At 43.7% G+C, this 23,551-nt stretch overlaps 1 protein-coding gene and 1 long non-coding RNA gene across 2 annotated transcripts in view; one reads left to right on the top strand and one right to left on the bottom strand.

Moving 5' to 3' along the window:
- Positions 1-4,318: 4,318 nt before the first annotated feature.
- LOC129710211 (uncharacterized) lies at positions 4,319-11,552 on the bottom strand. Its single transcript, XR_008725648.1, has 2 exons — positions 8,685-11,552; positions 4,319-5,456 (listed from the first exon to the last, which is right to left on the bottom strand). It is a non-coding gene; the product is annotated as an uncharacterized LOC129710211 (long non-coding RNA).
- The window catches only part of wnt3 (wingless-type MMTV integration site family, member 3), a 59,607-nt gene continuing 43,883 nt past the window's right edge, over positions 7,828-23,551 (top strand). The window contains exon 1 of the mRNA XM_055657030.1: positions 7,828-8,752. Within this exon, the coding sequence (XP_055513005.1) occupies positions 8,673-8,752 (80 nt within the window). The 5' untranslated portion in view covers positions 7,828-8,672. The remainder of the gene's footprint in view (positions 8,753-23,551) is intronic.

The raw sequence follows: 23,551 nt of genomic DNA, 5'->3' as shown, positions 1-23,551 counted from the left end.
TCCTATGTCTTATGGTCTCCATCTGAAATTTCGCATCAAAGCAAAGCAAAATATCATCACCTAACATTGTAGGTGGGTGTTTTGGCCCCTTCATGCCCCCTCTGACCTATACTGTAGCGTTCATGAGATTGCTGGTGAGGAGAGGACCTTGACATTGCCTCACATATACTTTGGGGCTGCTCCTGTGATGGAATAAAGCCAAATGTGTAGTAAGGAACTGCAGATGTTGGTTTACACCGAAGATAGACACAAAATGCTGGAGTAACTCAGCAGGATAGGCAGCATCTCTGGAGAAAAGGAATGGGTGACTTTTCGAGTCGAGACATTTGTAGGAAGGAAGATGCTGGTTCACACCGAAGATAGACACAAAATACTGGAGTAACTCAGTGGGACAGGCAGCAACTCTGGCGAGTAGATATGGGTGACGTTTCGGGTCGAGAATGATGAAGGGTCTCGACCCGAAACGTCACCCGTTCCTTCTCCCCGGAGATGCTGCCTGTCCCGCTGAGTTACTCTTGCATTTTGTGTCTATCGATGGAATAAAAATACTTGGGTTGATTACATGGATATCCAATAGATGGCACCATTGGCTCATTCATCTGCCTTTAACAGCACAAGCTGAACAGCTGGCTTGTTCAGGAATTCAGTTTTCTGAATTTGGATCAAATGCAGGTAAAGATGTAAAAGCTCTGAGCTGACAGCAGGCAACAGATTGAACACTGGGCATTCATTCACAATGTTTAATTATGGTTATTAGGGAAAGCATGGCAGTTTTGAGCAGATGCAATGTTGTAGTGGATGCTGGAGGGAAAGGGAGAGGAAATTAAGGTCATCTTCATTTATCTTGGATGGCCTTATTAGTAGTTTCAGTGTACTTAGAGTGATGGTTCTTGCTAATGACATAGCAGTGAGCTGAGGGCAGTGTAAAAATCTAATGGCTTTCTGTGTTTTTCCACAATAATCCTATTCACTAACCCAGCAATCTTAAGAGGGCAGACACGAAATGCTGGAGTAGTCATGTCAAGAGTCAAGTCAGTTTATTGCCATGTGTCCCCGATAGGACAATGAAATTCTTGCTTTGTTTCAGCACAACAGAACATAGTAGGCATGAATACAGACTACAGACAGTAACTCAGACTGAAGAAGGGTCTCGACCCAAAACGTCACCCATTCCTTCAATCCAGCGATTCTGCCTGTCCCACTGAGTTACTCCAGTATTTTGTGTCCATCTTTGGTATAAACCAGCATCTGCAGTATCTTCCTACAACAATCCTAGGAGGGTGAAGGTTTGTAACACACAAAGTATTGAATTCCAATAGTCTCATTTGAATGCGAATCACTACAGGTGCAATGATGATCATAGCTGGGTATTGGATTTAGCTCAGGGACCTCAGTGCAGGAGGCAAAGTTGTGTCCATCCAAGTGAGCATATTCCCAAGCAGTTTCATGTCATGCTGTACCTCTCTGTAGAATAATATATTCAGATGCTCAGATTTCCCAAGGTTTTTAAAAAAAATGTGACAATCAGCAGGATGACCTTCAGTCATTCTCCCTCAAGTTCACTGCAGATCTCTGCTGTATCTTCCAATTTGCTGCTCGTAGCTGTCACGTATAGGCAAAGAAATGGATTCATATACTTTGAGCTGATATTTCAGGTTGAAGACCCTGAGAAGAGCCTTCAACTGAAACATCAACTCCGTTTCTTTCTACAGACGTTACCTGATTTGCTGGATGTTTCAAGCATTTTCTGGTTTTATTTCAGATTTCCAGATTCTGAAAGTTTTTTATTTTACACGTTGTTTAATTTCAGGGACTCTCGTGAGTTTCATCAATCTGGGAGCACCTTTCTGACCAAGCAGATGAGGAAGTACTGGACCGTGAAGCTCACAGAGAGAGCAACATGCTTATAGTAATGATAAATTCAACAATGATTACGTGTGCAAGGGCAAACCACTGGTGCAAGGCTGTCGTGCAATCCAAAGTTGTGCAAGGAAATAATAAAATAGACTATTGGAAATAATACATTAGAACCACAGTAGTTGTGAGCAGTGCACATAACATTTTAATGAGATTGGGGAGTAGGGAGAATGCAGTGAGAAGGTAAAGCGTTCAAACTGATGAAGTCACAGTTATACAGCAGTGAGAAGCCCCTCATCTGACACCAAATGGCATTTATTTCAAGCCATTGCACCAAGTATTTCAGGGTAAGCAATGGGGTGCAATTGATCATTGGTCATAGATCCCTATTTCACTCAGCTAACAATAATGAGATCAGTTTCATGCCGTGTCTGGGTGTTAAGAACAAGTCATCAATGCCTCAGCTATGCTCTCACACTAATTTATTTCGTTTTCAATGCACTGTGTACAGGATGGCTCTGCTGCAAGGGCAATGGAAAGCAGATGTTTCATTCCAGTGTGGAACCTCCCCCCTGCTTTTTTTCCCTTTCAACACCATTCTCCTGTCTTCTCCCCGTAACATTTGTCACTCTTACGAATCAAGAACCGACCAATCTCCACTTTAAAAAACCCAATGACCTGGTCTCCACAGTCATCTGTGGCAATGAATTCCACAAACTCATCACCCTCTGGCTAAAGAATTTCCTCCTCTTCGCCATTTTAAAGATATGTCCATTTATTCCAAGGCTGTGCCCTTGATCCTAGACTCTCCCACTACTGAAAACATCCACCCCACATCCACTCTATCTGGGCCTTTCACTATTCAATAGGTTTCAATGAGATTCCCCGTCATCCTTCTGCATTACCCACTCCTTCTACTTCTTCTACACTCCGTTGAGTATAGGCCCAGAGCTATCAAATGCTCCTCATACATTAACTCTGGGATCATTCTGGAGCCACCGGGAAGAAGGTACAGGAGCCTGAAAATTGTAATGTTCAGATTCAGGAACGAACTTCTTCCCTACAGCCATTCGGCTATTAAACACTGCAACCTCAAATAAGCTCTGAACTACATAGACAATTATTATATATTATTGCACTATTATTGTTTGTTTTTTGTGTGTACTTATGTGTGTGCATGCGTGCGTGTATATATATATATAATATATACGTACATTTGTGAGTATGTGTCTGTATACACACTGAATTTTTTCTCATTTACTATATTGTTTACAGTACTATGTTTACATATTCTGTTGTGCTACTGCATGTAAGAATGTAATTGTTCTACCTGGGACATATGACAATAACACACTCTTGACTCTTGGATTCTGAGAATCCAAGTAAACAACATCCAGATCCCCTTTGTAGAAACAAAGAACGGGAGGTGCTAGGTTATACCAAAGATAGACACAAAGTGCTGGAGTAATTCAGTGCGTCAGGCAGTGTCGCTGGAGATAAAGGATGTGACATTTTGGGTCGGGACACTCCTTCAGACTGAGATGCTGTTTGACCTGCTGAGTTACTCCAGCACTTTGTGTCTATCTTCCAGATCCCTTTTGTCCATCCTGCTTGTTACTTCCTCAAAAACATCTAACAGATTTGTCAGGCAAGATCTCTAGTTAACAAAACCATGCTGACTGCTGCCTATTTTGTTATTTGTTTCCAAGAACCCCAAAACCTCATCTATAATAAATGACTAAAAGTTTACCCCCCACTGAATTCAGGCAAACTGGCCTATAATTTCCTTTCCTTTGCCTTGCTCCCTTCTTAAACAGTGGTGTTACATTTGTGATTTTCCAGTCCTCTGGATTCTTGCAAGATCTGTTGTGTAAAATAACTATCTATACCAATTCAACCTCAGGATGTCAAGAAAATCTTTAAAAAGTAACATTTTAAGCTCTTAATATTGAAATGCATCTAATACGCTGTTTAGTTTAGTTTAGTTTAGTTTACTGATACAGTGTGATAACAGTCCCTTCGGCCCAACTAGTCCACGCCGATCAGCAATCACCTGTACACTAGTTCCATGCTACACACTAGGGACAATTTTACAGAAATCAATTAACCTACAAACCTGCACTCTATAAGATGTGGGAGGAAACTGGAGCATCCAGAGAAAACCCTATGGTCACATGGAGCACGTACAAACTCCATTCAGACAGTACCGGTAGTCAGGATCATACCCAGGTCTCTGGCAGTGTACGGCAGCAGCTCTACCATTGTACCACTGTGCCATTTTACTGGGTTATTAGGTAAAATTTGACTACAACCCACATAGGTACATTAAAACAATACTGTGATGTTACAAGATAGAAGTCTCAAGAAGTGACATGGTTTTGGTTTTAAAACTTGGATTAAAAAGGAGCAAACTCATGATCAGAGTTCATGAATATAAAGGAGTCAAACAATAAAAGTATGTCACAGCATAGTAGTGTTTATTAAGATAAAGAATGTCAAAAGAGAATACTTCCCATTTCTGGGGCTCCCAGAATCAGCACAGTACTAACCACTCACTCGGGTTAATACCTGGCAGGTTTATGCCCTGCCTGCTCAGCTACTGCAAGTAAGAATTTTATAACTCCATTGTCAGTACATATAGTATTTCAACACTTTTGTGGAAACTCTATATGTTTCCTTCCAATCGTCCAGCAATATCTCCAGTTTACTTGCATATGGTTATGTTTGCCTATGTTGCTTTTCCATCAGAATAACTTCCTAATTTTCTCACACTACCTCTTCCAAACCTTTGTTTGCCAGGTTAGGTTCAATTCTGGGCATTATCGCATAGGCCTATGGCATCAGCTATAACCTCTTGTTCGTGAGGAGAAGCTACCTATCCCACTGATTCCCATATGCTATGTACTGTTCCTAGGCGCACTACACTAGCAACTTCCTGGGCCGTCAACTCTGGACCCTTTCCCATTCCAAACAGTTCTTGAAGGCTTTCCCTGCCCCTTTATTAGGCGTGGTATCTTTATTTTATTTTTCTTCTGCAAGATGCTTTCTTTGTCTTTAGTTTAAAGGCATGTTTTAATCAATTTCTTGTGAATTTCTGGTCTGCTCCAATCGGTGACAAACCTTTATATCTTTTTAAGTTGATTTTAATCATTGACTGGATTGTAAGACATCCGAAAACAATAATAGTGCTCAGTGAAAAGGGATATTAAGGTGGGTGCCGGCACAAATCGTCGCCTATACATGTCTTCCATTGATACTGTCCGACCCGTTTAGTTACTCCAGGATTTTGTATGTTACTCAAGATTCCCAGCATCTGCAGTTCCTTGTCTCCTAAATAAGTCTTCTTCTTCTTCTTTCATGTGGCGTGCACAGCCTAACGTTGTTGGGCAACTTGTTCTATTTGATCTTCCGTTTGTGCACCTCGAGTTGATTGCATTAGTCCAAACAGGGCGGATCACGTGAAGGTTGCAATCTTCCACCCCCTAAATAAGTCTGATGGTGAGTTATCGCATTTAAATACATAATTAAAAGCAAAGTCATGCTTGATTGAGAGTTAAAACAGAAAAATGCGTATAAAAACACAGCAAGCCAGGCAGCATCTATGGAGAAAGAGAGAGAGAGATGCAGAGTTAATATTACGTGTCGAAGACCTTTGGTCGGTGCCACGAGATGGCGCTGCCGTCAATGGATTGCATTGGCGAGAGCGGACACCGCAATCCACGCACCCCGTCCGCTTCGCTTCTTCTGCAAACCATCGAGTCCTTGACCCCGTCTCTCGTTAGTTTAACTGTAACACACAACAACTGTGCTTCGATGAAAACGCTGACACCCCGTCTCAATGTATGGAATGGGATGCTAGTTAATCTCCTATCACAGTCTAAACACGCGCCCACATGCCCGAAATTCCCGCAGTTCCATTGAAACTATTTTTTGCTGGGCCTGGCCTCGTTATCTAGTATATACGGCCTGTATCTTACCTGCCTGCATCCTTGTATCATACGTGTTGTATGTGGGCACCATTTATATTTGGATCAGAGGAAAAGCTGCGATACTTGAACCATGTTTGGATGTCAATAAATATTTCGTATTGCGGCACATTTATCAAAATCAGCACTTGTATTTTGTGGCACAAAAGTTCCTTATATTAGTGTAAATATGAAATGGCGTGAAACCAAGGAGAATGCATAGATGCTTAGTATATTGAAACCCATATTGAGGGAGGAAACGATTTGATTTTTAAGTTCCATTTTACTAATGTTTCTGTCCTAAACTACCCCCTTTTTGGTTTGATGGGGCAAAGCTGAAGGAAATATAGTTTGGATACAAAGCCGAGCGGAATAGACGGAGTGTAATCTATATTATTGAACGATAAGCGCGTAGATGGATAAGGAAACCTCGGATTGTCCGAGGCTGGAGAAATGCCACTAGTAAACGGATCGTGTCGGTGTTACGATGGATTAGAACGGACATCGAAGATTCATGTATGTTTAAAACTTAAAATAAGAGAATTTTTCAGAGAAGCCTCGAGGAAGAGGAGATGGTGTGAGATTATGAGGTAGCAGCTCTTGCCCTAAATCCGTGGGATCTCTCGTTTATCACACTGCCATTCCTGAGTGATTGAGCAAAATGTAAGGTCGCACCAAGTAGTTTATGTCCTAAATGGTTCTAATGAGCACCTAAAGTTTCGGTGTGTTGCGAAAATTGCAGTTTTGCATGCGATCGGCCCACATCAAAGGATTTTACACAGACAATAAATAAATTGTAGAAGTTGCCCTGTTTATTTTTTTGTGTTTTGTCTTATTTGTTGTTGCGGGTCGGGGCGTGTTTCGTTTTATAGATCCTTTGAATTTTGTCTGTTTGTGTGTGTTCCTAGCAACATTTTACTCCCTCGGGCTCCAATATTAAATCATCCATTTTCCCCCCTCCCCGCCCCACCCCCACCTTCCCCAACATTCCCACGGTTCCCTCCTCTACTCCCTTTGGACGTAGCTGTGGACGACCAAGGAACATTTCCCCTGTATACACGAAATAAATTAGATGAGATATTGAAAAGTAATTAAAAAGCGATCGTTTTTTGCGCTTTTGAGAGGGTTATATTGATTCCCGCGTTGCGTCCGTTTGAAGCGAGCCCCCAGACCGTTTTTCAAACCCTTGGTATAGTGAGGAGCCACGGATAAGAATTGTGAGGAGTCGCTTGGACATTGTTCAGTCCGCAAGGTCGGCAGCTTAGTCCTGAAAACTGTCAGCGGGCTCCAGTGAGGGCCAATAACGACGAGTAGAGAATCTTCGGACTCTCCGAAGCCCCAAGACCCCTTCGTAGCCTTTACTTCCCAGGAACTCTGCTCCCTGACCTCCTCGCTCGCCCTATTCGCTTCATTTGTAGAAAAATGAAGCGAATGAAGCGAATTTTACAAAACACGCGAGAAGCCAAAAAAAAATCAAGCGTAGAATAGAAGCCAAAACAACCAGATTGTTGTCATATGTAAAAAAAACCCAACAAAATGTATTTACAAGTTTCAAAGTTAATTGCTGTGTGCAAAACAGCAGGTGCGTGTCTCTCAGTGTCACTGGACAAATAATAAACCCTCACATTAGCCCACGGCAGTCAAACATTTTGTATAATTATTACCTAATATCTACGATGCGGATTTATACTGATGGGTGAGCGGAATAGCAACGTTATCGCTTCTTCGCAGTACACTGTTAGAGTTGTCACGAATTGCCCACCCGCTGTTTTCCTCCCACGCTAGTTCCCAAATTATGTACATGCGTATTCCTCCTTTTATTCGCTACTATCGGTTCGTTCATATTAACTCCAAAAAGATTTATCTGAAAAAAAAAAGTTTTTGTTAATAACCCCCCCCCCCCCCCCCCCCCCCCCCCCCCCCCCACTTTTTTTTAGGCGCACAGGAGAGATAAGCTGATAGAATTGGTCTTGTATTAACACGGATTCACCAGACACAGCCGCTCGTTTACTTCCCCTCCCACAGCCATCCCGAATCACCAGTTACAAATAATTTCGGTCTTTAATCCCAAACAAATTCGATCCGATTTTTCCCACAAGACATGTAAAATTCGAAGTGACTGCTTCGTTTATTGCGCTGTCACCGTGGACATTTCATAATTAAAAAGTTAGACAAGTGTGAAAAGATTTTCTGTCAGTGCGATACTTGAGAATTATTAAATATAGACTATGTCAGACTGTCAAAGGGCTACTGTCTTTTTAAAATGCCCCAGAGAGACACATATAATCCTGAATTTATTTGCCGTCCCTCTTGCTGTGCCCATATTCATCATGCTGTTTTGTGTTGAAGAGAAGGTTAACACATGTCGACCATTATCATTCTTACATTCCCTCCTTTCTTTAGGGGCTGTGAAAAGGCCAAGCCTGGTTATAACTCTCCAAGTGTTACCATGGCGACCATCCCGGCAGGAGCTCATTCTCCCATCCTTCCTATTCAAAGTGCCCTCCTCTCAACAATTTTATCATTACAGAGCCGACAAACTAACGAGCATCAAAACACTACCTTGTGCAATTAGCTGGATATTGGGGTGGTAAGGCATGATTGACAGCGCCGAACTATATAATCATCTGTGTCCTAAGGCGGTGAGATCGGATTGGGTCCCGACGTGCATTTGAACCCCTTTACTTTTATATTAGCATCTATCTGTATAATGTGAGGACGCTCCCGTCCTTATGGTGAAGTGTTGACCCCGAGATTGCTGCCTTCCAACTTTATTTTTTTGGGGGAAAAAAACTTTTCCCCCCCTCGGTATCAAACCTCTCTCTCTGCCACTTACACCCTGCCACACTCATGGATTTGTACCTGTTTGGATTTGTGCTGTCGCTTCTGTTCAATTCGACCCGCGGTCTGGCTGGCTATCCGATCTGGTGGTAAGTACTCCTCTTTGCTGACGTGTGTGTGTGTGTGTGTGTGTGTGTGTGTGTGTGTGTGTGTGTGTGTGTGTGTGTGTGTGTGTGTGTGTGTGTGTGTGTGTGTGTGTGTGTGTGTGTGTGTGTGTGTGTGTGTGTGTGTGTGTGTGTGTGTGTGTGTGTGTGTGTGTGTGTGTGTGTGTGTGTGGTTTGCTTTGCTTTGCTTTTTATTCGCGACTGTACGCAATGAATTGGCTGTGAATAAACTCGTTCCAGCTCATTTGAAAAGGCGGTCAAGGAGGTTTACGCGTGCACTTGGGGAAGTATCTGATCTGATCAACAAACTGTGTTATCTGATGCCTGCTGTATCACATACACCGACTGATTGATCCTGTTACAGGACTGGCAATCCGAGACCCGAGCCAGAAAGAAAGGAAGAAATTAGACGAAACCCACGCCGAAAAGGGTTGAACGAAGGGGGAGAATGGGGGAGCGGTAGAGATAAAAACAAAAGATTAGATGCTTAATGGTAAAGGAAAATCAAAGGGAGAAATCCGGTTTATACGGAGATGGGCTTAGGAGTGAAAACTGGGGAGAGAAAGTGAGAATAATATTGAGACAGGAGGCGAGGAGATAGACGGGGCTGGCGGAAAAGAGGAATGCAGAATGCAGAAAGAGTGTCAGGTAAGCCTGCCGAGTCGCCCCGTCTGCTAGCTGCGGCAAGGGCGTCTCCGCGGCTGGGTAAAACTGAACCAAGGGGGCCTTCACCTGAAATATACCACAGTACCATGGACTTGTAACCTCGCCGGACTTTGAAACAGACTCGGGAAAACTGTCGGATGCGTGTTGAAACTTAAAGCTGTCAGCTACCCCCTCTCTCCCCGCTGGCTCAAGCGCTCCCTCAACATCTCCTTTCGCGAAACAAAAGCTTGAAATAATGTGTTTAAATGTAATATATATTTAAAACAAACCATGTTAGTCGTTATCAGATCTACCCACAAGCGATTGGGCAAGGTGTGAAGGAAAGTCTGGCCAACCAATGTATTAATTGTAAAGCACTATTCCGATCAAATAAACTTCTAAAATGTTTTGAACTGGGTGAGAGCGTGGATAAACTCCTCGGAGATTAGAGCCGCTTTTAGTTTACATGAGCGTTATCTCGTTTCTAATTGTAACAGATGATTTAGGGATTTTTTTTCAGCAGGTACGCTGTTGAAGTGAGATCACCTTAGGACAGGGACAAGCGCAGACTGAGCCAAATAAAGATTGGAATTCAAACATTGTTTTATTCCAGCACCCATTAGACATCTGAGTTGTTGTTGGAATCCAGACTGCAGCCTTGGCTCGGGTTCCTGTCACCGCAAGGGGCTTTTCAGTTTTTTGAAGAAAATACTCTTTTTACATAGTGCCTGTCACGTCCGTTTAAAAAATTATCCCGATGTGCTTTGCAGAGGTTTGAAGACTGACTAGTCGCTGTTGTAATGTTGAAATCACCGCCGCCAATTTGCGCACATTAATCTCCAACTCCCAGTCTGAAGAAGGGTCTCGACCAGAAATGTCACCCATTCCCTCTATCCAGAGGTGCTGCCTGGCCCGCTGAGTTACTCCAGCATTTTGTGTCTACCTACCCTGAACATGAGCACGTTTTGGGGGGGAAAGCTGATTGAATGATAATCCGGAATATTCATATCCCCTTCCCTCTCTTCTCCTGCTTACCGGGCTTTGGTTTAATTCTATGTGGCCGAATGCGGCGGGGAGCATTTCACTGTTCACACACCACCCAAGGCAGATACATGCCCTCGCTGCGCCGCACCCACCGCCTACCTATTCCTGCCCAGGTGTATTGCCGCGTACAGGCTGTGAGTGTAAGAATCTAACTCAGCACCACGCCTCTGTCGGCCTCTCAGACCGCTCTCTCGGCCACACCAAGCCATCTCCGTTATTAGTTAATTCCTACATTAGGTCACTATGATTTTACAGAAAGCTATATTCCACCCTGTTTTAAGAATATCAGCGAGTTACTGGGTGTGACACATTACGGAATACCATTCAACGTGACTCACTAGAAGTTACTACTATAGTAAACCTTTATACATTTAATATTTATTACGGCGTAGAAACAAAGAGCAAAAGGACCACGTCCCTGGTGTTTGAGGATGTGTTCAATGCGTATGCGCTTTGGTGAGAAACTGTGTGTATATTTTATCAATGATCGCCATATAGAAAGAGATGCGTAGACGTTTTCAATATAGAAGGGTGAAATATTACCTCGCAATCAGTGTGGAAAAGGAACAGACACACGACTGCATGTGACAGACAAAGGGGGAGATATAAGCAAAGGGCAGGGACACAAAGAGATGCGAGGGACATGTAATATGATGAAAGAGAGTTAAAATCCATTTTTTGTTCCTTTCTATTCAATGGCAGATTGAGGGCGTGACTTTGCCAAGGAGAGGCAATAGATTCAGAATGACTCCTTCCCCCCGCAGCCGTCCGCCCGCACCCTGAAATCATCCCATTTATCGCTTGTCGGACGATAAATGTTTTATCTTCCCTGCCTCGCCCCTCCCTCCGACATCTTCATCATCCCTCAGCCAAACCTGACCCTCAGTCTCCACAGACCTAACATTGGGTTAACGGGGCTTGAACCGATGGAAGGAACGGCTCCCGTTTTACTGGGTATGGACTCCATACTATTGTATGGGTGACGGGCCCAATTAATGTGGTCCTTAGGTGACATGTGTAGGAAGGAACTGCAGATGCTGGTTTAAACTGACGAGAGACACAACATGTTGGAGTAACTCAGTGACACAGGCAACATCTCTGGAGAGAAGGAATGGGTGACGTGTCGTGTCGAGAAGAAACCTTTCGACCCGGAAGTCACCCCTTTCAATTTAAACAGACTGACCGCGGCTACCGAAACGTCACCTCAGCGGGACCCATCTCTGGAGAGAAGGAATGGGTGACGTGTCGGGTCGAGACCCTTTCTCAGACTGACCCGAAACGTCACCCATTCCTTCTCTCCAGAGATGCTGCCTGTCCTGCCGAGTTACTCCAGCATCTTGTGTCTATCTTCGGTGTAAACCAGCATCTGCGGTTTCTTCCTACACTATCAAACGAGAGATGAAGATATACTGTACTTTGATAGAGGTGGGTGGGGGGTGGGTGCGGGGAACGAACATCACAGTGGAAAATTGGAAGGGGGAAAGTCTCAAGTGGTGCGGCGCAGGTTGGATGGGATAACTTGTCTCTTGTTCTGTGCGATTCTATGGTACCAATGTTGATTCAGGTTAACAAGGGATACAAACCCGAGCCTCCAAATTCAAAGCGACTCGTGTTCAGGCTTCGTGGGTATGCAGATAAGTGTGATTTGTAATGTTTACACTATAAGTGGCAATTTGTTCATATCTAAAATTAATTATCTTCTTTAGCCAATGAGCTAATTTCAGAAAGTGGAAGTGCACAAACCGAGGGCGCAGTTACGAGTATTTATTTCGTAATGATTGCTCACCCCAACGAAGGGTGAGATCCGGTGCCTGACCTCCCTCTCCCTCTCCCTCTCTCCCCATCGACCCGGGGCTCTACCTGCGGCATGTCAGGTCATGAACTCTCACCTGGAGATTAACCCAAGACAGTTCAAAGCTCCCAACTCGGCGCAGACTGGCCGGCTCTGATATGACTTCAGCCAACACATTTTTAAATAGGGGGGAAGGGGCGAATTCTGCGCAAAATAAAGCGAAATGCTTTGGAAAGTATCAACACATCCCTCCCAACACGTTCAGTTTGACAGGATGTTTGCACGTCAGTGTCTATGCGGGTCTACATTTAAACGCTTTTAAGTTTTCAGAAACATTAAAACGTCTTTTTTTTCCCTTCATAGAAAAACCAAGGGATCAAATTTAAACTAAATTTAGATCGCACCATTCAGACTGCCCTGATGTTCCGCCCAATCCACTTCACTGACTTTCTTGGCGTTTAAATTTAAAATATTTAAAGTTTTGTGGCTTATTGTGTTTAGTCTGATATTGTTTGCGCCTCTCTTGAGAGATCCCACGCGACATCTTCAGCCTCTCACTGTTGTCTGTGACATTGTCAAACCCGGGTGTTAGGGCTCAGTCAGACGCGAGGTTCGCACCCTGCAGCCCGCTGTGTGAGTCACTGCCGACGAATATGATGAATGGAGGAAGTGGCTTGTCACCGGCTGTCCTGTCCACGGACAGTGATGGAATATGTCTTCTCAACAGTGATGACGGGCGCCAGTTCTTGCCCATCCAGGCGCAGGAGGCATATTTCACTCCGCTATCCACCCACCCTGACCCGCCCCACTATTATTTACAGTATTTCAACCCCGTTTTAAATAAATCAATCTTAAAGAGACCATTCAGTGTTTGGTTAGTGTTCGGCATAAGGTTTGATAATGTTTATGTATGTCTAAAGACATTTAGACAAAGTCATACCCCTCAGCACAGAAAGTGGCCCTTCGGCCCACCATGTCCATACTTTTCTATACTAATCCCAATTACCAGCGTTATGCCCACAGCCTGCGATGACCTGGTAATCCAAAGTACTGGTCCAAACACCTTTTAAATGCTGTGAAAATCGTTACCTCGAAGAAATAATATTTCTGGAACAGAGAAGGTTAAGAGGAGATTTATTGCCGGGGTTTAAGACCCATGGGCAGTTTCGAAAAGAATGAAAAGGGAATATTTTCACTTAGGGAGAGGTAGAGGTGAGTTGACGTAAGGATGAGAGGGGACATCGCGAGGATCTTGAATTTCCTAGCTGGATGTTGGTGAGAATAAATTCAACAATTTATTTGAAAGTGAATTGGATTTGTACTCAAAGGAGGGTCAAATGCCGAATTATAGGGAACACTGCAAGAGAATGTGGCTGTAGTGATATTAATTTCCTTCAAAGACCCAAATAGAAGCACTAACATTTATGTAAAATTTGGGAGAAGATGTTCTCCTTTGATGAGGCCTGTCCCAAGGAACCGATGACATCTCATTTCATATGCGTCCGTCATCGGCGGACAATTTAACTCGAGCAAGGTCTGACTTGATGGGAAGGTGTATATGTTAAACAATTATGGAACGTACTGGCAAAGACTTGCAGTTTCTGAGAGGGGAACTCCGAGAACTCCGTCAACTCCAACCGAATTTTGAAGGATGAGGGGGATCTTATAGAAATTTAAGGCTAGATGCAGGAAAAATGTTCCCGATGTTGGGGGGGGGGGGGGGGGGGGGGGTCACATTCAAGGGGGGGATAGTTTTATTTATAGAGCACTTTAAAAACAAACATAGCTGGGCAAAGTGCTGTAGGCCAATTAGGACTGAGATGACGAAAAACTTTTTCACACAGACATTTGTAAATCTGTGAAATTCTCTGCCACAGAAGGCAGTGGAGGCCAATTCATTGGATATATTCAAGAGAGAGTTAGATATAGCTCTTGGGGCTAACGGAATCAAGGGATATAGTGAGAAAGCAGGAACGGAGTACTGAGTTTGGATGATCAGCCATGATCATATTGAATGGTGGTGCAGGATCGAAGGGCCGAATGGCACATTCCTGCACATATTTTCTATGTTTTTATGTTTAACTCGACGAAGCAGCTTGCAGTGAGTGGCGGAGGTCTACGGGAGACATTCCTGGTCGCACGTGGGCGTGTGAGCGTGTGTACACATGAATAAAATTACTAACAATGTGAATGACTTCAGGCTCATGACTTTGTCGAAGGAGATGAGGGACAACCTGAGAGCCTTAGGCAGAGGTAGATAGAGAACGATGTTCCGAGTAAGCAGAGGCATGGGGCGAAACAGGAGCTAATAGACATGGTAATAGATACATAGAATGATCTACGTGATAGCGATGTAGAATAATGAGAGATAGACAGAGCGAGAGAGAGAGACAGAGAAAGATGGAGGTAGATGGAGATGGTAGATAAATACATACACCATAGATACAAATCACAAAGTGCTGGTGGCACTCAGTGGGTCAGGCAGCATCTGTGGAGGGAATGGACAGGAGACGTTTCCGGTCTTCATCAGGCAGAAGGCTGAATAAATGTTCGTTTCCCTGCAGAGATGCTGTCCGACCCCGTTAGTTCCTCCGCATTGTGTGTTTTTTTCCTCAAAATTCAAGCATCTGTAGTAAACAGTTAGATAGACAGACAGACGGACAGACGGGTGGGCGCGGGGACGGATGGATAGATAGATACACAGACAGACAGAGGGGTATTCAGATAGAGTGGTATATATAAGCAGGGGCAGATATATGTGAAGGTAGATAAATGTGGAGGTAGATAGGCGTGGAGGTAGATAGATGGAGGAGTAGATAGATGGGAGGTAAATAGATGCGGGGGGGGGGGGTAGATAGACGTGGAGATAAGTAGATCGAGAGAGTTGAATGGACATATAACTCGTTAGTTAATCATTTGACAGATAGGACAGGTTTGGAGGGATATGGACCAAGCGCAGGCAGGTGGGACTAGAGTAGCTGGGACATGTTGGCCGGTGTGGGCAAGTTGGGCCGAAGGTCCGGCCTTTTTCCACACTTTATGACTCTACATGCGCTGAGTTCTCAGCGGAGAAGTTACTTTTGCGAGAATCGTTCCCAAGGAATGTGTTTTCTTGGAATCTGTTTGGGATGATTTTCTGGGGCGTGGTAGACGTGACACACACCCTTTACCTCCCGCTAGGCGATTGCTGTAAGAAATCAGTTACCGTTCAAGATCTTGCTTCACTCACTCAGTTCGATTAAGTGAAACCACTTACAAATAAATACATTCCTGTAGGAACATTGCTGAGTTATGTTTAAGAAAAACGGCAAGCATTTCCAAATGTCGGATTTTAATATATATATTACGAGCATGCGAAGTGTAACTAAACTAACATTTCATAAGATCATAAGATCATAAATGATAGGAGCAGAATTAGGCCATTCAGCCCATCAAGTTTACTCCGTCATTCAATCATAACTGATCTATATCTCCCTCTTAACCCAATTCTCCTGCCACTTTCCATAACCTCTGACACCCGTACTAATTAAGAATCGATCTATCTCTGTCCTAAGTATATCCATTAACTTGGTCTCCATAGCCTTCTGTGGCAACGAATTACACAGATTCACCACCATCTGACTAATTTCGTGAGCATGTGCGGGTAAGGGAGTGTAGGAGAATAGCGAGAGATATACACACAAAGCTGGAGTAACTCAGCGGGACAGGCAGCATCTCTGGAGAGAAGGAGTGGGTGACATTTCGGGTCGAGACCTCTCTTCAGATTGGTTAGGGATATGGGAAACGAAAGATATAGACGGTGGTGTGGAGAGATAAAGAACAATGAATGAAAGATATGCAAAAAAATAACGATGATAAAGGAAACAGGCCATTGTAAGCTGTCTGTAGGGCGAAAATTAGAAGCGAGAGCGATGGAGAGAGAGAGAATGCCGGGGCCACCTGAAGTGAGGGAAATCAATATTCATACCACTGGGCTGTAAGCTGCCCAAGCAAAATATGAGATGCTGTTCCTCCAATTTGCGTTTAGCCTTTCTCTGACAATGGAGGAGACCTAGGACAGAAAGGTCTGTGTAGGAATGGGAAGGAGAAGGAGTGTCCAGCAACCGGGAGATCGTGTTGGTTCACATGGGCTGAGCGAAGGTGTCTGCATCTGGAAGCCACCTGTGACTCATGAGCTGAAGGCAGCATTCCTATTGTGGTTGTTGCGAAGTAGCCATTCCTATTACTTGTTAACGTTCATCATTTGGGGGGAATTTCCGATGAGTCGTCAGCCTGTTACATGCTAGGAATTGTGTTAGGTGACTCATTCTGGAAATTGGCAAATGTTAATGGGCATCTTCACCCAATGGGCATCAAGATATATCATCCGGTCAGCGATGCTGGAAGTCCCCGAGCATCACTGACATGTGCATTCATCACAATTTGATACTTTCTTTGCGGCGCAGTAACACAAATGTTTATATTGTCACCTGTTTAAAAGAACAATCATTCTTTGTGCGATAAGCGTGCCTGCAAACACGTGCCATTGGATATGTATGTGTTTTGTCTATGTTTACATAGATTATGCATTTGCATTGCGTGCATCGTGCACTTGTGGTGCACGTCTCCGTGTGTATATCTTGCCTTTGCACATATTCATGTATGTGTTCATTGATGCATGGTGGCGTCTGGGTATGTGTACTAATTTGATGTTTCTCATCGAGGCGCATGTCTATCATCAGTGCATGTATCCGCCTTATACAAGCTATGCAAAATCCCGCATGGGGCAGCATTGAATTTAAAACACAGAGTCCTGGAGGAACTCATCGGGTCAATTCTTGTCTGGGCAGGGAATGGACAGGCGATGTTTCCCGTCGGGATACCTCTTCAAACTTCCCCGATGCTGCCTGTCCCGCGGAGTTCCTCCAGCGCTTTCTGTTTTGCTCAAGATTCCAACATCTGCAGGGCCTTGTGGCTCGACCTGAAATGTCACCCATACCTTCGATCCAGAGATGCTGCCTGTACCGCGGAGTTACCGTGGCATTTTGTGTCATTCTTCGGTATAAACCAGCATCTGCGGTGTCTTCCTACACAATTTAAGGAAATGACTGAGTAACATCAATGCAGAGGAATTCGCAGAATAAAGATACTGAACAAATTTTGCTTATTCCAAGGCAGACAGTTTTAGGGAATGGACACACAGTGCTGGAGTAACTCAGCAGGACACGCAACATCTCTGGAGAAAAATGATGGTTGACGTTTCGGGTCAAACGTCTGAAGAAGGGTCTCGACTCGAAACGTCACCCATCCCTTTTCTCCAGAGATGCTGCGAGACCCGCTGAGCTACTCCAGCACTTTGTGTCTACCTTCGGTATAAACTAGCATCAGCGGTTTCTTTCTGCACAGATTGGGAACTGGCTGAGTAACATCAATGCAGAGGAATTAACAGAATAAAGATACTGAGCAAAGGATGCTTCGCACTGTGAGATATTTAAGGGTGAGAGTGTCAGAATGTGCTGGGTCAGGTAATGGAGGCTGTGGAACTTGGGGGGCTGGGTAAATGAATGGATGTAGCATTGAGATGGACGGGAAATGGAGAAAACAAGTTCACTCCGATCACCATATATTGTCGTGGGGAGGGGAAAGGCAGTTAAATGTGGAATGTATACGGTACCTGCTGAATGTTATCGATAGTTATCGATAACACATGTTACATTTATGCTTTGCTCCATAGGTTCCTGCGCCTCACGATAATGTGAGGCACTTAAAGTTGTCATATCATTATGGCTTGTTGGCTATAGGTGTCATATTACATTATATTCAGGTTACACACTGTTTTGGACAACATTCGTTGTATCCCTTTCTACGCAACCTAGTTGACACAAGTTGGATACTCTACCAATCCAACTCCACCATGTATGTGTTTACACGCGACTACTAGGACACAGGTGTTTGGTAAGTGGTTCCTTGGCAAGTTGTTCCGTTAGCAAATTGGCTGCCACTTTGCCTGAACTGTGGCTAAACTAAACCTGAACCTTCATTGTTGTGAATGTCTGTGGGATTCCCTGAACACCGGAAACATGCGACGAAAGTTAAACCCTTTCTGTACAATGCATGGCGAGGTTTCGTGGGATGTCAAAATGTACATGTAGCGGCTACGCAGGAAGAAAAGGTTTAAAATATCGACGTGCCTTTATGCCCTTCCTAACTTGGCTCCCAATTTCTTAGAGTCGTAGTCATACAGCGTGGAAACAGGCCCTTCGGCCCAACTTACCCACACCCGCCAACATGTCCCGTCTACACTAGTTCCACCTGCCCACGTTTGACCCACATCTCTCCAGACCTATCCTACCCATGTACTTGTTTAACTGTTTCTTAAACGTTGGGATAGTCCCCGCCTCAATTACCTCCTCCGGCAGCTCGTTCCGTACACCCACCCACTTTTGTGGGAAAAGTCACCCCTCAGATACCTATTGAATTTATTAAAAAATAAATATTAAAATCTTCTTCTATCTCCTATTAGTGATCAGGGCCCTTTATTTTCTTTCGTCAAGTCCTCAGCACGCTCAGTCCACTCCCTCCCCGCTGCTCCACCCTTCTCCTCGTCATTTTGTCCCGTTGGAGTTATTCTTTCAACCTCAGTAGTCATGGAGAACTGAGTGGTCCAGGCCATTGTCTTTCACACGAGGAGTTGACTCTGCCTTATCTAACAAGGCACCATTTGAATAGGCGCCGAGTTGGCCCAGTGATCCAGCAGCACTAACTCCCCGACCTGCACCAAGTGGTTTGTGGTCTGGAATGTACCTAGGATATGACGACGTTTCCTCCCTTCCGCGTCAGAATATAATTATTTTCAATAATGACCTCAAAATGATTACATGAAATTACAACCACATCTCAATCTGGCGACTAATCACATAATCACATCCCATACAAGTCCCTTCAGTATTCGCACTTCTTCACCCACCCTCCACACATACGCATACCACCCCCTCAAAAAAACACATGGCCACTAACTTTAATTACATTAAATAAGCGTTATATTTTATCGGACATTGTTATGAGGTTCCCAGCATCAAGCCAAGCACGGAACGTGCAACCATTCTGACCAGTTATTCTATAATTGGTGCATATCATCACACAAGTGGGCCTATCGGCGCAACAACAATGCAACTTTATTCTACACTCCATATTGCTCCCCACCCTAGTCTAACTCCATGTTCGTACTCATTTATTTCCACTTGACCCCCCCCCCCCCCCCCCCCCCCCTCCACCCCCCCTCTCCTTCTACCACCACCACTATCAGATACACGTATGTGCGGAACACAGTCTGTGCTTTGGCAGGCAGTTTCAACCACACAGGATTCAATACAACCCATTGCTTTGTCAGCAAGATACCCATTGGGCACGTGTGACAAACGTCTCACAACTGACAAGTGGACAAGTCATATAAAAGTGGGGATCTGGGTAGGTGATCAAATCCAACAACCTGTGACCGTAGGTAGACACAAAATGCTGGAGTAACTCTGCGGGACAGGCAGCATCTCTGGAGAGGAGGGTCTCGACCCGAAACGTCACCCATTCCTTCTCTCCAGAGATGCTGCCTGTCCCGCTGAGTTACTCCAGCATTTCGTGTCTACCTTCGATTTAAACCAGCACCTGCAATTCTTTCCTACACATTTTGCCAGTGACCGTGGTTGGGCGCAGCAAATCATTGAAATACTAATTTAAATATTTCCAGGTTTTCAACTTTCTAACAAATATGACAAATATCAACAGGAAATGGTGAAATGGTGAAAGGCAACATCTGTGGAGAGAGAGAAAAAAGTTTCGTTGCAAGTGTTTCTACCTAAAATATTGTCTTTTCGCTGTCTTTCCACAGAGGTGCCAAACTCGTTTTTTCAAAAAAATTTAAATAAATTCTGTAAAGGTGGCATTGTGCCAGGCACCAAATATCTTTGAATTGACTGAGATTGTGCCATGGATATTTAAGTCGTTCGTAAGATGCTGTATTTTTATTCCTTTAAAAAAAAAGGAAAAAGATCGATGCCCTTCATCGATGTTGGAAGTTTTCTGTTCCGTGCAAGGACTGTCGTCATCTGGGCTTGTTCCGTTTCAAAAATAAAATGTGCAAAATTCCATAGGTGGCAATCCTAAATTCAAGCCACGTCGTTTATTTGCTGAAGAAGCAAACGACTGATATTAGTAACGTGGAATAAACGCGGTGACCACTGAGCAAAATGTGCTTTCTCTGAGAATTAGTTACGGGTTAGGATGACAAACATTCGAATAGTTCTAAATGCCTCAGATCCACCCGTCTAAAAGTATTCAGATAAAGAGAGTCAAGACCAAAGGGATCTAGGGCCATGGATAAAGAACAGGGGCAGTGTAGACTGGATGTGCAGGAAGGAACTGCAGATACTGGTTTACACCGAATATAAACACAAAATGTTGGAATATTTTGGAAATGGATGTTGTCTGAAGAAGGGTCTTGGCCAAAACGTTACCTATTCATTTTCTCCAGAGATGCTGCTGCCTGACCCGCTGAGTTACTCCAGCATTTAGTGCCTATCTTCAGTATGGACTAGACTTGAGTTCCCCAAACAGAATGTTAAGGCAGGGTAGACAGGTTGATGGGTATTTACCCTGGTGGTAGAGTTCCTAAAATTAGACAAAGACGATTATCTGGAACCACTGGTTGGCGTAAAGGGTAGAAGATATCTAGAGCCTTCGCCTCCCCACTAACCCCCCCCCTCCACCACCACCCCCCCCCCCCCCCCCCCCCCCCCCCCCCCCCCCCCCCCCCAGAATGATGAACTGCATCAAATCAAGTTGAGTTTATTGTCATACGCACAAGGACAGTGAGGAAGAGGACCAATACAAATCTTACTTGCAGCAGCATCACAGGTACATAGACGCAGATAAACACACGTACACATAATTTACACGTAAAATTATGCAAGGCATTAAAGAAGAAATAAGATTGCAAAAACAAGAATAACGCCAACCCAATTGGGTCTTCCTGAAACAAAACAAAAGCTCACCTAAATATTTAAAGTAATTTTACGATAAAATAATTATTCAATTAATTAAAGTACTAATCACATCAGAATGGCAATTTATGTAACAGAAACTGTATTGGTAGGGGAGATACAATGAACTGCAGAAGGACGTTTGAACTGTGCAAATTGTGATAAATCATCGCTCAATAATCCCCTGTTTACCCGTGTGCTGTCTACATGTTGACGTACACACAATAAACTCGATGAGTTCAAACAGTTTCAAGACAAGATTTGTTAAATAACATTAAGGTTGCTCGTTGTCAGGATAAAGTGTTCTATATTACTTAGTCAAACACTGTGGAAGTAGATATTAATAATTAAAAAATGTGCGAATATGGAACCTAAATGTCGATTTAATAGATTCCTGATTTGACTATTATGAAATCCTTTTGGTACTAATAGCCAATACTATGGTGCTATTACCATGGCAGATGCGATATCCTGAATTTATTCCGCGCAATGCGCATAAGAAAGTGGATTGTAAACAATTCGTTATTAACTATTTGTTGTACCAAACAGATAACGGAGGGGATCAAACTAATTTAACTCTGTGTCCTTGCAGTCCTGATGGTCTTTGGAGGCCGGTGCCAGCTCACCAAATGCCAGAGGCATCCTTGCAGACATATTTTGCAGTAGAGGAATTACCCCAAGTCACGCCCTTCCGCTACTCCGCCACCAACCTTCATGAACTTGCTTGTCCTGTGTGAAGTTACAACTATTAAAATAGTAAGTGTTAGTCGTAAAATCTAAAAGAGGCAACATTGGGAAAGATAGAGTTACGATCGCTGTGAGACTGGGTTATCAGAACAAGACTTCCGGAGAAGCACTAGGAATTTAAGTTAGGAATGAAAGTTAGTTAATTTTATTGTAACTCGTTTCTAGCTTCCGTAAATCCTATTCTAGCGGAAAATAAACTTCGTTTCAACATAGCAACACAAGGAACTGCACATGTTGGAATTTTGCACAAAACACAAAGTGCTGGAGGAACTCAGCGGGTGAGGCAAACATCTGCATAGGGAATAGATAGACGAGGTTTAGGAAAGGTATTCTCTCCACTATGCCGTTGTTTCGATCTTATTACAAAATCCTTTCACTTTGTGATGCATTTATGCAGTGGCCTTTTTTTAAATGATACTAACCGATCGATTCACGGGGTTAAGAAGATTCCCTCTAAGGTGTCTTTAGAAAACAACAATGGCATAAGATATTCTATATACACCAGATAGTTGTGTTGAGAGGCAAGATTTATTTCATGCACACAAAAGGCATTTTTATGTGCCAGCATTGCCTTTGAAATGTAAAGCATTTTATTGCATTTTGGTAATCAGTACAAATTTGGATGGCTGCAAGTCAAAATGAATTGGATAAAAGAAAGTGTTTGTAACACCATCTCCACTTGAAGGGTCCTGACCCGAATCGTTACCCGTCCATTCCCTCCGCAGATCCGCCTGACCGCTGAGTTCCTCCGGCATTCTGTGATTTGTCCCGTTTCAATTTCTATCTTAACGTAGAAACAATGAGTAATTTCTGCAAGTTCAATGTGATCCGAGATCAGTGCAATATCATTAGGGAGTGGAGGAAGAGAAACTGTGTGGGGATAATCGGCAGATATCCCTTGTTAGTTATTGGGATATAACACCCAAGGGTCCCCTATTTAGGTAACATATATCACTGCCCAGCGGACCGTGACACAATCGCCCTGGGTGAGAAATAATATTGGTTGGTTAATTAATCCTCCAACGGAGTGGAGCAGTCCCATCCTATCCCACCATTCTCCGCGCCCCTGCTAATTCAACGTGCATACATGCATAAGCACTTGTGCACGCCTTCGCGAGGGTGAATCATTAACTCGAGTCAGAGTGCAATTAAATCGAATAGAGATCGATAGCAATTGTAGTGATATGTTTTAACATAACAAATGACATATCAGAAATCCGAAGAAACAAGGAACTGCAGATGCTGGTTTACAAACAAAGCCACCTACTGCTGGAATAACTCATATTCACGGTCTCCGGAGATGCTGCCTGGCCCGGTATGTTACTCCAGCACTTTGTGTCTTTTTTTACAGCAAAGATAGACGGACCCATCAATGACAATTTAGCAGGAAACAATATATTTAGATTAAACGAATAACTACATTGTTGTAATATAGGGTTATCTGTTCCTTTTTTTTTTGCAAGATATCCCTGGTAAAGAGACCTTTGCAGATGTTTTTCAGGAAATGTGAAAAATGCCAACATGTCCTCGATGGAATGGAAATGG

The sequence above is a fragment of the Leucoraja erinacea genome, chromosome 27 (genome assembly GCF_028641065.1).
Source record: "Leucoraja erinacea ecotype New England chromosome 27, Leri_hhj_1, whole genome shotgun sequence".
NCBI classification, from domain to species: Eukaryota; Metazoa; Chordata; class Chondrichthyes; order Rajiformes; family Rajidae; genus Leucoraja; species Leucoraja erinaceus.
The sequence above is the reverse complement of the archived record's forward strand: the minus strand, read 5'-3'. Positions and strand labels throughout refer to the sequence as shown.